General features: G+C 37.3%; 1 protein-coding gene across 3 annotated transcripts in view; it reads right to left on the reverse strand.

Moving 5' to 3' along the window:
• The window catches only part of LOC108234705 (dipeptidyl aminopeptidase-like protein 6), a 225,726-nt gene that overhangs the window by 194,697 nt on the left and 15,130 nt on the right, over positions 1-15,899 (reverse strand). Inside the window, exon 1 of one of the 3 annotated variants that reach the window (XM_037973278.1) lies at positions 7,085-7,306. The exons of the other annotated variants lie outside the window; for them this stretch is intronic. Coding sequence (XP_037829206.1) covers positions 7,085-7,135 — 51 coding nt within the window. The 5' untranslated portion in view covers positions 7,136-7,306. Of the gene's footprint in view, positions 1-7,084; positions 7,307-15,899 lie in introns of those variants that run through there. 3 annotated transcript variants of the gene reach the window in all.

A 15,899-nucleotide genomic window follows, 5' to 3' on the forward strand; every position in this document is an offset into this window, starting at 1 on the left:
TTGTCATTTGTAATCATCAAAATTAAACGAAATAAACATTTGAAATATATGAGTTTGTATGTAATGTATGAATATAATATACAAGTTTCACTTTTTAAATGGAATTACTGAAATCAATCTACTTTTTCATGATATTCTAATTTTATGACCAGGACCTGTAATTTAAGTACTGGGTTTTTACAAATTAGAGTATAATTATCCACAACATCTTTAACAGATCCTACATTTAATAGCTGCATTTGAAACTAATACACAGCTAATTTATCTTTTTGCATGTTACTATCGACAGATTATAAAAAAAAAAAAAAAAAATGTAAAAGCCAATTATTTACTTTTGGTTACTTTTAAAGCCAGTATGAAATATTTTCTATTATTCACTGACAGGAATGGACAGGACTTATGGAGTTATGACAATTTAAAACAATCAAGGTTACAATTCTGACAGTTTAGAGAATACAATGAAAATACCAACCATGTCTGTGTTGTTATTATTACTTCTGTTTGGTTGAGAATTAAATGTGGGAAGATCTCTGAAGCTCTAGCCTGGCATCTTAAGAAAAAAATGAAAAACATCTGAATTTGGTTAGAATCTCTGAGTTATTTGTTGTTGTATTTATTTATTCCTTTTTCATTTTCATTGTACTAAGGTTTTATTAGCAATCATATGCCTCTAAATGCAACAGAAAAGACCCACAACTAACTTGAGCAACAACAACAACAACAAGAAAAAACAATAACAAAATGCATTCATAATGCTCCTCTATAATCATATGAAAAGTTTTATTTAAAAATGGGTGAGAACATTCTACAAGATGCAGTAGAACATGATCTCTCAGATTTGTCTAGTTCCCTGACTAGAAACAACCATTTCTGAGTAGTGTGGCACCAATTTAAGTAAGAAGCTTGTTTTTGTACTGAAACTGAACACAGCTTTCAGAGTGATACTGGAATCACTGGTATTGATCAGCAATCCTATTATGCCCTAATTCCAGTCATTTTGAGCTTCTTCAGCTTTTCTTCTCAATGTCCAACTGGGACACCCAAACTAACTGCTAAATAATGGAACACCAGAAGATTGTCTGATAACTTCACATGAGACCAAACAAAATTAGAAAACTAACCAACCTTGTCATAAGTTTTTTTTTTTTTTTTTTTAGATATTGTGTTGGAAAAGATAACCACAACCATCTACCAGCTTTGCTTGATTGCTCAACGAACAATATGCAGCCAAAAGAGGAACACTCAGGATGATTGATTCCAACATGCTTAATGAAATGCTGCTGTTGTGCACTGTCACCACTGAAAAACTGTGGTCTGCATAAAGGTCACTATAAATCAGGTCCCACAGTCCCAAACTGCTGCATTTCCGATTCAGCAAAGAGCTAATCCCAGTCAACTACATAAATATCTGTAACACATACACAGACTTTACTGCTGGCTCAAATTCTCACTGCATTGTGGGCAAAACAGTTCAGCATTATGCCTTTTGAAAAGATGATTCTGTAGAATTTGCTCTGAATGTGCATATGCATTTTTGTTTGACAAGTCAAAGATTTCTATAGTTATTACAAAGCCATGTAATACAAATAGTTTTCCATTCATTCAGTCCTAAATTGTTGCAAAGTTAAGCGTTCATTCCATTACGACTCAAAATGCCTTAATGGTGTTTTGGAGTCATACTTTTATATGATTCTTTTCAAAGCCTCAAAATATAGCAAACACAGTGTAAAACATACTTTGATGGTGCTGACTCAATCATGCACTACAAGACTATAAGTAACAGGTGTAGAGATACCAGACGTCTGTAAAATCATGTTGCAGCGTGCTTCAGGCATTGCACGGCAATCAATAAAGCAGCATGCATGTGGAGGCGGTCAAACAGTGCTGTGATTTCAATTCCTCTTCGTGTGATTTGAAACGGCTGAGCACAAAAACAAGTGAAGTGAGCTATTGACATAACTCCTACAAGCTGGCCCACAGCCGTGAAGGTTTGTATTGAAAACGCATTAACTGTGCAGTGGAGCACCAAATCAAGCACAGTGGTCCTCCATCAAAATACAATCGTCAGCCTAAAGGTGCACAAGCAGTCGCAAACCGCCAAACAGCTGTTTGTGGTCCAAAACAGCAGCATTTAGTATGTTAACAGCTGCTTCCAGTGTGTGCTCTGGGGAAAACATAACAGGCAGCAAATTAGGCTGATCTCCAATAAAGGTGGCAGTTTGTACACTGAGATTATCATTTTTGTCTGGTAGAATAATTCTTTATCTTTAAAGTGCCACATGTTCAACAAGAGAAACCTTTTCTTGTTGAATTTCTGGTGTGTGACTTCTTTGTTTTCTTTTTATTATTTTTTTAGAGTAGCATTGATATTTTGTCAGTCAAAGAATAAAAAACCAAGTGGCCAAGTGACAAGTGGCTAACTTAGAAAAAGTCAGACATGTTTATCTTTTATTGGGTTGTTCACTTCCTTGATCATATACTGATCTAAACATGACTTTATTTCTACATAATAAAATAAATATATATATTTGTGTGAAATTTCTATATTCATCTGTAAAATGCAAAAGCATGATTAACATTTGTGCTCTTTTTTGTGACTTTTCTGTAGTCAGTCCAAGCAGTACACAGGTTTGTGTGACTGGTCTTAGAGTTTCAAGCTTTGGTTCTGTCGACCAGTAGCTGGAGCTTGGCTCCCCTGGTGCTGATGCCAATTCCCTTTTGTGCCTCGCTCAGGTATTGACCCATGCGCTGATTCATCTTAGCCACTATAATGCCTGACAGGAACTTCCAATGGTCAGGTGATTGGTCAGCAGTTGGATGGAATTGCCCTTCTCTAAGGGGTCTTTCATAATCAGGACTGTCCAGCCTTAGGTCAACCACTCTGGGTGGGTTCCTTCCATGAGCAGGTGGGTCATTTGTACTTCTAGGCAGTTTCTTTAGGTGTGGACCATGACAGGTTCTAGTGCACCCAAACTCTTCTTACTTGAGACTCAGTATTGAATGTCCGACAATGTGAAAATACAAGTTCTTGTTCTCAGATATTGCTGTGGTAAGATCTTAAATCAAATCAAAATCAAATCAAATTTTATTTGTATAGCACATTTCAGCAGCAAGGCATTTCAAGGTCCTTAGTTCCATCAGCCATAAGGGAATGCCTCCTTCCTTTGTTTCTTCTCCAATATTGCTGAGTCTCAAAACTGGGTGGGTCTGCTTTCATGTTAATCCCCTGCTACTACTATGCTGGTGTAAATTATCAGTCATCCAGGACATTGCAGATCCATAAGTCAAAAGCAAACAAACAAACCAAAAAAATAAATTAAAAAAAAGAAAGCAGTTTAAAGCTTGGAACTCCACACCCTTCAGCTTTGAATTGAGAAAGGTTCCCAGATGGGAAGCAAAACATCTTCAACTACAGTTTTGTTTGTTTGTTTTTTCTTTGTTTGTTTTAACTTTTTTGGATTCCCTTGCTAATAAGAGTGCACTATGAATGGCGCAGTGAAGAAAGTCCTACTTATTCCCCTGGCTTCTGCTTCTTGAGTGTACCTCCTCAGACAAGTAGCAAGAGCTCTGAGGTGCTGTTTGACAGTCTCCAGGGCCTCAGGTATGGGCAAATTGCGATATTTTCTTTCTTTGTAGCACCCTCCTGTTTTTCTGACAGCTGGCTGATTTCTGTCCATGCTGCCTTACCCTTAGCTTCCAGCCTCCTTCTCTGTGGGGGACAATGCTCCTTATGGTTCGTGCTCTTCATCTCACAGCCAACTATTTCAAGGATCACTATTATTGTGGTGTTTACCAGCTTACTGGTTTCTGTGATTGTTTCAGTAGGTATAGTTTTAGTGCTGCATTGGAGTGGAGGCCATAGGTGTCTCACTAATGAACATTAGCCTCAATCAGATGGCATGATTTAAAGGGTGTAAACAGCAGATCAGTCAACTTTATCAAATGTTGGAAAATAATGTCTAAATCTTGCATGACTGATGAAACTATCAACCTTCAGAACAAATGTACAAAACTATCTGTAAAACCTAACAATGAAGATTACTATCTGACCTTAAGTGTGAACAGATTCCATATTGAACAGTATGTAAAGTGGATTCCGTGTGGTAGATTGTATTTTTTTTAAATAGTAAATATCAGCCCACAATCACTAGTAGGGTTGAACAATCACAAGTTAAACCCAAAATATATGCAATGCATTTCAATTATAAAGTTATTATTGCACGAGCTGATATTTTGCATTTATGTAACTTTACAACTTTAACTTTGTGGTTAATGAGACAATGTCACTGTAGGATCGCCAATGTTTACGTGAACTGAGAAAACTCAATAGTATCTGCAAAAACAGTACCACACATAGTAAATCTTTGATGGCCTCTCTTCTTTGACAGAAATAAATCTCTGTCCAATATATTTCTCCTTTTTTTTCAATTACAGCACTGTCGTCTGTGCCCTTGAGGCGGGATGTTTGCCATGTCAGACAGCAATTATGCACAAACAAAGTGAGAGCTGCAGAACCAACATTTGAGCTGTTTGAGGACAGTCTCACATTTGTGTTAGAAACCGACATCAAGCTTGAAGAGCACTCCACACTGTACCGCAAGTAAACGAGTGAGAAAACAGACGTTGTATCCCTCGGTAACGTTTACGACGTAATTATCGCCGAGGCATCTGGATGCGGGCTCAAGTAGCTGCAATCTCCTGTGCTGACTAACACCTTGGGGGTGTTTTTGCCACCCATTTTCACATATTACCTTCTCCAATGACAGACAGACATCCCATCGGACAGCAACACTTCCTAACGCTCATGTTTGGTGCTAAAAAAAAATCACGCAGTGCTGATGTTTCTTCCTGTTAGTGAAAAGGTGTCCCTCAGAGGAACTACACCTCGTCTTTGTCCCAAGAGGATGGGGCTCATTGAGAAGAAAGCACTCACCTGCTACAGTAAACCTGTCAATCTAAAGCTAGAGTACATCGTTTGCTTTGTTGTCATGTTAATACATGCTAAATCACACCCTTGAGGTTGAATAATGTTGCATCTGCCTCGGTCAATAAACAAACTGTGACTTATAAGATGCAAGTATGGGAAAATATCTCAAACAAATGTAAAAGAAAGACAAAGTAAAATACAGGTAAGAATGTAGAGTTATTTTCTTTCAGTAACTTAGAAATCTACATTTTGTATGCGTATATATGCAATGACCGAAAGTGAATCACTTTTTTCCAACATGGTTATTTTTATAGAATAATATGGTTGTTTGCAAGCACAAACAGCCCCCACAGCAGCTAGCTGTAGCACTTCTGGCAGGAAATTCATGATATTTCTCTGGAATAATCATATAACAAGTTACTGGTTGGGACATTGCTTTAAGACGGCAGCAATCCACTTTGGCCATGAGCCCATCAATCTGGTCAGAATTAAACGGTTTCTTCAAACTGAAGTTGTTGTAAGAGCTATTTGCAAGAGGTAAAATATCAAAGGCACATATTGCATCCTATAAAATTAAACCAAAAGTTTACCCTAAATGATAATAAATGGTGCAGTTTCAAAGAGTTTACACCAGTAATTTGTCAGATATATTAATATGCAATTCTGAAATGCAGGTAGTTGCTCAATATAAACTAAACACTTAGTTGAATCTGCTGAAAACCATGTGGAAGCTTAAGTCACAGGATTAGACATTAAGCTGGCTGTAGTCAGTTATGTATTCCTGAAAACAAAAACAGATGAAATACCACCTGTTTTCAACTTCATTTCAATTAAGATTGTTTTAAAAACTCATCTACAGACTTTACTTAACAGCTCTGAATTTAAATACGTACCAATACATCAACATTGTTAGACTTCTTATCCTAAATGGCTTATTCATTAACGATGCCATTGTTGACCCATTTTCCCTAAGTAAAAGATGCATGTAGTAGCTGGCAGCCATTCAATACAGACACAATAACATCAATTTGGAGGTTAAAAAAAATACATTTTTGATGTATTTATTTATTGACCAGTTTTCATGACACTGCAATGAGTACCTTTAAGTCTTCATAAACTTCCCCCACTTCAAATTATCTCAACTACTTCTTTACTATCTGAATCAGCAAAAAGTGGTTACTGATTTGGAAATTGACCAAAATCCCTTAGCCAAGCACCTCATGTTTACAACTTATCATGCAGACATGTAAGGAGAGGGAGAAAAATGAAAACACTTTCCACATCTCTGCACAGAATAATAAGGCCAGAGGGGGAGTACAAGATGGTCTTTAGTGAAGGAAGAGTTGGAAAAAGCCTGACTCCACACAGCTGTGCCCCACATCTTCCAACATGGCCCAGAGTGTTTGCAGAGCAAAGCCCATTCAGCCAGAAATAAAGCAAGCGTGGCTCAAATCAAGAAATCAAAGTTTAGTCTGATGAGTATTCCAAAGAGTCAAGCAAGTTCATAAAACATCAGCGGAATGTCCTGAAGGGTGAAAAACCTCATAATACACAACGAAAGGTAATATTTTTGAAAAAAAAAAAAAAAAAGAAACTAAAATCTTAATATCTGAAAGAGCCCCAAAGGACACATCCCTTCACACCAACGTTCATATTACTGCCTGCAGCTCCCTGCAGATGGACAGGCAGCGTAATATATCCTGCACCTCACAGCTTTATGCAGTTAAATATTAATGGGGACCCTCCTTGGGCAAAAGGTTACCTCTGCCCTCAAAGGCTCGACGAGGCGAAGGACGGAAAGCCAAAACTCAGGAGTCATTACAAAGTTCCCTCGATGTAAAAACAGAGGACTGAACTTTTTAGCACTCTCTTTTTTTTTTTTACTCTCACCTCCACTTGCTCCATGAGCAGCAGAGGACACGAGAAATTAAAATCAGACCGGACGATTAATTCCTCCAAAGAATGGAGAAAAAAAAGAATTGTAAATAAATAAATAAATACACACTCTTATCGTTGGAACAATGGATGCGCGTCAGAGCGCACCCGCCTCTCCGACGCGTTCTTAACAAGGGACAGGATGACTTAAACGGCGTCATGCAAAACATTTGGGTTAAAACAACAACAACGACAAAAAATAATAATAATAATAGATCTTACCAGCACGTTGCCCTGCATTTTTGCAGTCTCAATCAGATTCTTTTCCTTCATATTTGCCACCCCCTTCCCCGCCGCGGTTCTAAGCTTCTCCGGAAAGGTTGGATTTATGGACTTTTACACGGCTTCTGTCAGCTCCCCGTCCCGCTGTAGATCCCAGCCAGACCCTCAGACAGCGAGTCGGTTCATAAGTGGGTGGGATTACAACCCAACCGACTGATTAAATAACGGGAAAGAAGACGGAGCATTGGGTCTGTACTCTTCCCTTCCATGCACACAAGGAGGCAAAATAAAATATGTATGTATGCGCAGATAGAAGGTGACTTGGTTGAATCAACCATTGGAAAATAGCTGAAGAAGGTTTAAGTCTCTTCTTATCAGTCATCATGATAATTATGGGAAATGCAGACAAGCTGGCATTGCTATTAAATGTGCTTTTTTTGCCAAGAGATGAAAATGATCATGGATAAAAGCAGACTAGAGTTTCAGAGTTTCAGATTTTCTTTATGTGAACACTTTTCCCAATACTGAATGCCCTTTTTAATCAAATAAATCCTCAAAGGTCATAAGTTATAACCTGCTGAGGGAAGTTTATCTCTGTGACCTTCCTCGTGCTCTTTACTCACTGTTCATTTTTTGCTTTTACAGCTTCACTTCTTTCAGTCTGCCCTGCTCATAATTAAATGTCTTCAATCAGGTTTTATTGCACTATAATATCAGTCTAAATCAAGTGTTTTCACCTTGTTGTGTTGGTACATTCCCTGCTGAGATCCACGAGTGGTTAATAAGGGTGACAAATTTATCCTTAGATAATTAAACTAGAAGGGACACAGACTTTATGTTTTCTGTGGATTTCCAAACCAAAAGAAAATACCAGAACAAACTTTAACACAAAGCAGAACACAGCATAAAAAAAGAAAGAAAGAGAAAAAAAGTTGTGATTGTCTCAAAATACATCAGTGAGTGCAGATATATATATTTATTTTTATATTTTTATTTTTGCAGTTGTTCATGTAAGATGTTAATTCCTTACACGCAAAGCTTGTTCAGAAGCAGAAATAACTTCCCCATTGTTTTTTTATTATTATTAATATTATCATTATTACAAATCACACACATCAAAGTTTAAATATTTCTTCTACTAAAAACAGAAAAACATAAAACCAACAGAAAAAAAGAGGCAAAACAAATCACAAGGTTATTGCAAAATAAAGACCATTAATCCCTTCATTTTACAAACAAGAAACTAGTTTGTGGGGTAATAAATAAATAATCCAGTTTGCAAATAATTACAAACAATTCACAAATGACCCAGGAGTATGTTGACTGGTATGTTTTTGTTGACAGATAAGACAAAGAAAAGCATATCCTATGTGAAACATGGGGGTGGTACTATTATGGTTCAGACTTGTTATGTTGCATCTTGGCATTTGAAATGTTCCATCAAATTCCACCTGTTTACTGAACCAGTGCAAAAAGTGAGGCAAGCTCATAATAAAAAAAAAAAACATAAACTCAGTATTTTTGTGACCTTAATCTAATGAAGTTGTTTTGAAATGAACAATTCAAGAAACATGCTTCTTAAAGTTTTTACTCAAATTAATCGCAATTGCTTTCTTGTACTACATTTACATAAGTATATAAAAAAGAAAAACACAGCTCTGAATTGTTACATTTTACATCTAGAGGTGCAAACATTCATTGCTATAAAGTGGCAGCAAAGTAAGAGCATAAAAACAAATATTTAAAGATATTAAGTACTCAAAAGCAGGTACAAATTTTGCATCACGAGTAAGCTTCATCTCTGCAAACCTTCTGTGTTTCATTCAAACAAAGGTAAGACATTTTAATGGATACATGATTTAATCAATAGAGAGTCATTACCCCATATTGATTTTCTTCATTCTAATTTCACACAACAAAAAGAAGAAAATGTGAACTAATTATATACATGTACTTAGTACCAATAGGTTCTACAGTGTCAAGTGTCACCATTGTAGTATGTCTGTACTTCCACTTTGCAGGTTGTAATTTTTATTATAAACAGACCCCCATTTTAGTTTGTGTCCTCTCTGCTTTCAAGATAGAGCCTGCTTTACTTTCAGTCTGAAGCTTTAAAAATCAATATTCCTCTGAAATCTTCTGAATTTATGTGTTTACTGGACTGAATAAAACACGCCACTGATGATGCGGCCAGGGAGTTGAGAGCCTTAAACTCTCAGCAGCAGCTCACAGAGCAGCTCCCACCAGCTGGGAGGTGCAAAACAGCATGTCTCACGTAAATCTCATTTAAGAGTGCTTGGTATTAATTACAGTGGATATGGCTGTCAAAACAACCTAATGGGGGGAATGAGGCTCCCTCGACACCAGCTGGACTGCTGACAGAGGAAGAACACAGCAGCTCCAAAGACAGGTGCTTCTTCTAAACCAAGCCTGCATTTTTCATGATTTTCCCTCGTAACTACTCTAGATATCTTTGTCAGAAGAATGGGTAATAGGTAACCACAATAACACACATATAAAATCCTTGGATTATAGCGTCTCTTTTAGACAAAGTTTATGCATTGAATGTGACACATAAATCCTGTTTGACCCAACAAGCTAGCCTCAACAGCAAGCACTACAAAGTTGTTTGTGCTGAAACAGACAGTGGCTGCCTGATGGTAAAAATTGCAGAAAAACACAGCTGGTCAGGGATGGGTAAGTGCTACTATGCTGGGAAGCGCCACAAAAAAAATGTTGTTAAGAGAGCAGACAGCTGCCAAAAGCTACCGAGCTGCATGGGAGCTCTGCCGAAGAGAGAAAATCTGTTGGAGTCTTGATGGCTACTGCTTAAATTCCTACATAGAGCCACCATACATGACTGGTAGAGTACACACAAACTTTAAGAAAAAAAAAAAGTATTTTTGTAAGTGTTTTATTTATTTGTTTATTTATTTTCTCTTAGGTAAAATGTGAATTCATGCTCAGGTTTTAGCACGAGATTAACATTTAGCCTTTCAAATTCAAGTCACAATGCTTACAGAATAAACTACTGGCAAGAACTATTTAAGAATCTGGACCTCTTAAAAGTGCAATAAAAAAATAAAAAAAAGGTTCTAGAAGTAAACTGAGCTCCTGGTCCAATGCCCAAATTGAGGATACAAATCTTTAAACAATTTAAGGTGCTTGACTTGAAGCTGATAATCAATTTTTAGTAAATAAACAGAGTGTTACTTTTGTCAGAAGAATTTAATGTGAAGATGCAAGACTTAGTATTAGAACTGCCAAACAAGAGGAACTTCAAATGACTTATGATACATTTTGTATAAAAACAAACAAACAAAAGAAAACATTGTTAGTGTGCACCAGTTTCTTATAACAATAAATTGCTCAGTCTAATATTGTGTAGATCCTCTTTATGCCACAACAGCTCTGATTCTTTGGATCCTATAACCTGGAGATGTCCAATGGTGTTTCACATTAGGACATCAACAGTGAATCCTTAAGTTAAGGGGGTGGCAGGACCTCCCTGGATCATTCCTGTTTCTGATAATTTCTCGAATGTTTGAATCAATTGGCATCTGAAGAATTTGGAAGACAAACCAACACCCTGGGCTCTTTGTCAAGGTCCACATGCCATACCTAAAACAGATTTTGTGTTGTTCATTGTTCACCTAGAGAACCTGTTTGTAATATTGATCTTTAAGTCCTCTTTCACACAAGATGACTACCCCACTATGCTCTCCATGACCTATTAGAACATGGCTGGATTGCTGCAAATTTGGAAACTCCCCATCATCATGAAGGTAATTATGACTCTTCTGCAGTTTCAGGACTAGCCAAATAAGTTTATCTCTGCTACCTGTGTTCCCAAGATGCTTTCCTGCATTCTCACCATCTTTACACCCTGAGATGACTTTCTCGTATCATGTATCATGTCTGCAATAGGTTGTTTCCCTGACCTTGTCACAGTCACGGCCGTAGCCCAGGAATGATGAGGCCAGTGTGGCCAGTCATGCTTTAAACTCTCAGCAATCAAGCTACGCTAGTGTGCACAAGTCCCAAGTAGTGGATATGCTTCTTTGTGGCCTCCACACTTCTCCCAGGACCACAATATATTGCCACCACACTTATAAACCACCACTTCCTTGCCATGGAAGTTTTATGTATGCTCTGAACCATTGTGGACATTTTATCATGCATAATGGGGAGTCCACTGTGTTCTTAATTTACACCTGAAGTTCCCACCAAAAGCTTGAAAAGACCATCCGTGTTCTTGCACTTTTTTTTGTTTTTATTGTAGCAGGGTTATCATCCAATATGAACAGGACCTGACATAATTGGGTGTTGTGTTTCAAACTAATATTTGCACAAATTTGACCATATACTATTGACGTTATTTATATTAATCTTATTAGTTGCATAATGATAGCCAATTTGATTATAATAATCAAAACTGAAGCCCAAATCAGATGATTATCAAATCAATCTTTCGCACCTTATCAAGCTCAGCCATAGCATTTGTATTTTCTCCCCCCAAAAATGTATATGTCATTCACAAGAAAACTTCAGACCATGTGACTTACATTTTGTCCAAAAGACTACACTGGTTCAACCACAAACACATCAGTAGCATAAAAATCCCATTACATCATTGCACTTGTTGTACATCATATGTGTAGTGCTATGTCTGTTTGTCTAAGTATTGGGTTCAATGCCCTTGGTAGCAAATACATTCAAAGCCTAGTGTCTTTGACAAGCCAGGAGACCCTTTAGACAAAAGTGATTAAAACTTGTCCAAATCCAGGATTGATTGCCCTCAATCCCCAGCAGAGTGAGTCCAGGGAACAAGCTTCATTTTGGTGACACAAGTCATCCACCACAATAAACTCCACCGAGAACGTCACGAGAAAAATCGATGCTTTCATTATCAACTTAATTACTTGATACCATGATATCCTCCTCACTGCCGTCGCCGTTGTTTTTTTGCCGATTTAATGCCAGACTGGAGATATACTAGACTTGTTTCTGAAACATATAAAATTACTGTCAGCAATATCATGCTCAAACTAAATTGAATTCAGGAAGCTGAGACAACCACTAAATCATTCCCTGATACAGACAGATTGTCTGTTTAGTTTTGAGAAAACAGTTCTAGAAGGCACAGGGTCAAAGTAAGTTTATGTTAAAATATGACTAGTTTCAGAAAGATGTTAAGTAGAATTAGAGATGGTTGTATTTAAAAAGCATTACTGAGCAGCAGGAAACAACATTTAAAAAAAAATTGATCAGCTGCTTTGCATCGCAATAATTTTTTTTTTCTCTCTAAAAAATGTTGGGTGCGTTTCATCGTTGGCAGGGAGCTCGATAAACTAGATAAGAGGTTTCTGATGACCTTCAGTGCCCTGGTCTGTCAGGGCGACAGATCGTTACCATCTCTAATGAATTCAGAGGTGATACAAATGGTGCACAGATGTGTAAAGCACACATTAATCTTGCAGCTTCTATGCAGGTGGCTTGCAGAATCACTTCCTCATACAGATTTACAAAGATAATGAACTAATGTTGTGATTGGGATTATAAATATGTGTTTTTACTTTGCTTCTAGAAAATCAGTTTTGCTGTTTTTACTTGCAATTTCATGCAGACACTTAATCTCACAAGTGAAGAGAAAAAATAAGACCTTTATCAGTCCCTGTTTATTTAAATTGCATCCTAATAAAATGTGACACAGCGCTAACGTACTCCAGTAGCCCCACAGATACTGTTCCAGTTGTCAGAACAGCAGGAAAAAAGTTACGGCAATTATTTTCCAACTTAAAGGGGACTTTTGCTTCACTTCGCAACATGACAGGACCAGTAAGCACATCTGAATATTAATGGAACTGTTGCCTTGAACAGCAGGCGTTTGTCAGGAACTTGGATCAGATTCATCACTTTAACCTGCTCGGCTCCGCTCAGGGACGGATGATGAGCTTCAACAGCACAGCAGCTGGCTTCAGCTTCACTGCTCAAACTGGGAAGGTTCAAAAACCTGAAGATGATATTTTGCATACATAAACACTTTTTTTAAACTTTGGTAATGGGCTAACTTTATGTAGAATATGACACAAATGTCTAAAACATGCAAAGTACAATTATAGCTGATCTTGACTCTGAATTATGTCACACTTCAAATTTTTGACATCATTTGTTAAACAAATGTTTGTTTTTCTTTTATTATTTATTTATTTTACCATAGGACACTGGAAGGGGACTTTTATAAAAGTGAAACATGTTTTTTTGATAAATTACCTGTCTATATAGAGCTGGCTAAACTAATATTTTCTTGGTGGAAAGTCTTATCCACAGGGCTCTTTTAAAGCAGTGATTCCCAAACTTTTTCATGTTTGGACCTACAGAAAAACACTGACAAATGCTTGTGACACCAAATATTGCAAGTTTAAAGGCATACACTTTGCTAACAACCTTATTAAACAAAGGCATAATAACAATACAAACAGTTTTCACAACCACAATACCATTTTGTTACTTTGAGTCCGCTGGTTGTTTTTGTTTTTGTTTGTAACAATTATGGGGAAAATGTATCATTAGCAACCATTTTAAAATGATTGTCAGTTGTTTTGTTTTTTTGTTCTTTTTTTAGATTTTCAAAGGATCCACAATTGTTGTTTCATGACTCACAGTGGGGTCCCAACCCACCTTTGGGAACAATTGCTTTGAAGAACTTAAGTTCAGGAAAAAAAATAATAGAAACATAGTAAAAGCTACTAAATATTATAGGCCTAGTGTTCCTTAAAGGAACGCATATAGCCTTTCATGTCAGAATGTTAAACTAAGATCATCTTATATTGAGAATGGCATCAAAATTGTAGCTGTTGTGGTCAAACCTTGTAAATAACTTCATGCGCAATCTCGTGCAATATGATGTCACGCTCAAAGCAAGCGCTTGGGAGAACTCTCAGCAACTACCACATCAAATTTTAGCTCAATATCTGTAAAACTAAGTTATAGTCATTTCAGGTTTTTTTTTTTGGGGGGGGGGACAACTCAGATGCCATCTTAAACCAGGTTACCTTCAAAGATTAATCAGTTGTAGATATACGTCCAATGAGTACTTTCTGAGAGTTTCATTCAACTTTGTCTCGTGGTTCAGGAGACATTTAGGTAACAGACAGACTGACAAACACACAAACTCATGCATACACAGACACAGGCAAAAACATTATCATCCATCTGTGGCTTCAATTGCCTGGCCGTAATAAAATACAGATGCAACTAAAGACATGAGGCATCTAAAAAAAAAAAAAACAGCAAAAAAAAGTCCAATCTACTCTAGCAATCTTACCCCACCCTTACCTGAGATTTGCTAAAACTACTGCAGAGTTGCTATCAACATCAGCAAACACTTCATCGCAGTGTCAATCAACACCATCAACCAATCACTCATATTAATGATTCTTCGGTGCTTCCTGTTAAATATACAACATTAGACACAGTCAGTAGATGTGGAAAAAAGTCACTTCCCAGTAGTAAAACTTTTTCAGTTGAGTTGTCAGAATCTACTTCATCAACGTTTACATGTTTTTGTCACTCTACTGTCAGAGAGTAAAAATGATGAGACTTGGTTACTCAGTAATGCTAAGAACCATTAAAGGTGACTGATGGTGCTGTGCTGTGCATGGCGCATGTGTAGCTCATTTATTTGTCAAAACATTACAGCCTAATGAATCTAGTGGCACTTTTTTCCTCCTCTTTTTATGATGATTTCCATGTAATGTGTGGTGAAAGGCCGACATTCCTCAGGATGAAAAACTAGCCAAATGTTTGATAAAAAATCAAGTTGGTAAAATATGAGGACAGGTAAAATGCTGCTATAACTTAATTTTATTGCAGCATTAAGGAGAAAGTTGTTGTGATTTGATTCTACAAGTCAACACTTACTGTAACTTTATATGATGGGGCTAGATCCATCTATCCATCAATTTCATCCATCCATCCATCCATCCATCCATCCATCCATCCATCCATCCATCCATCCATCCATCCATCCACGGACAGGTTGTGGAGGTAACCTGTCCAGTAGGGAAACTCAGACATCCCTCGCTCCACTCTCGACCTCCTCCTGGGTAATACATAATTCGTCAATCAAGTTCTGGGTCTGCCCCGGGGTCTCCAAAGAAAAACCTCCAGAGAAAGGCACCTAATCAGATGACTGAACTGCTTCAGCTGATTCCTTTTGATCTGGAGAAGCGGCGGCTCTACCCGGAGGACGGAGCTCCTCCCCTTATCTCTAAGACTGAGCCGGGCTACCCTAAGGAGGAAGTTAATTTTCAGCTGCTTGTATTCAGGATCTTGTTCTTTCAGTCATGATCCATACCTCATGAACATAGGTTAGAGTTGGAGAGTAGACAGATCATTAAATCAAAAGCATTGCCTTTCAGCTCAGCTCCTTCACCACATTTCAGCTCAACTGTGATATAGTGCATTAGTTTAAAATCAAGTCTAAGTGCAAGTGCAGTTATTGGTTGCATTTAAATAATCAAAAAGACCACCTATGTAATTTTCTGGCACTTTTTGTTGCATTTTTATCAGACTGTGGTAGCTCTCGCAGGGTGAAACTCTAATTCCAAACTTTGCAAACTAAACAAATCACATTGATTCTTTTATTTTTACTGTGCTTCCTATGTACCACAATAATGAAATTGTACTAATAACACCTGTGCCAAAGACAGTAACACAAAGTGCAATAATCTTCATGATTTCTTTTGACCTTTTTTTAATAAAAGAAGCTGGTAAATATTAATTTGATGTGCTCCTTGGCATCTTACACTAA

Source organism: Kryptolebias marmoratus, linkage group LG21, assembly GCF_001649575.2.
Source record: "Kryptolebias marmoratus isolate JLee-2015 linkage group LG21, ASM164957v2, whole genome shotgun sequence".
Lineage (NCBI taxonomy): Eukaryota > Metazoa > Chordata > Actinopteri > Cyprinodontiformes > Rivulidae > Kryptolebias > Kryptolebias marmoratus.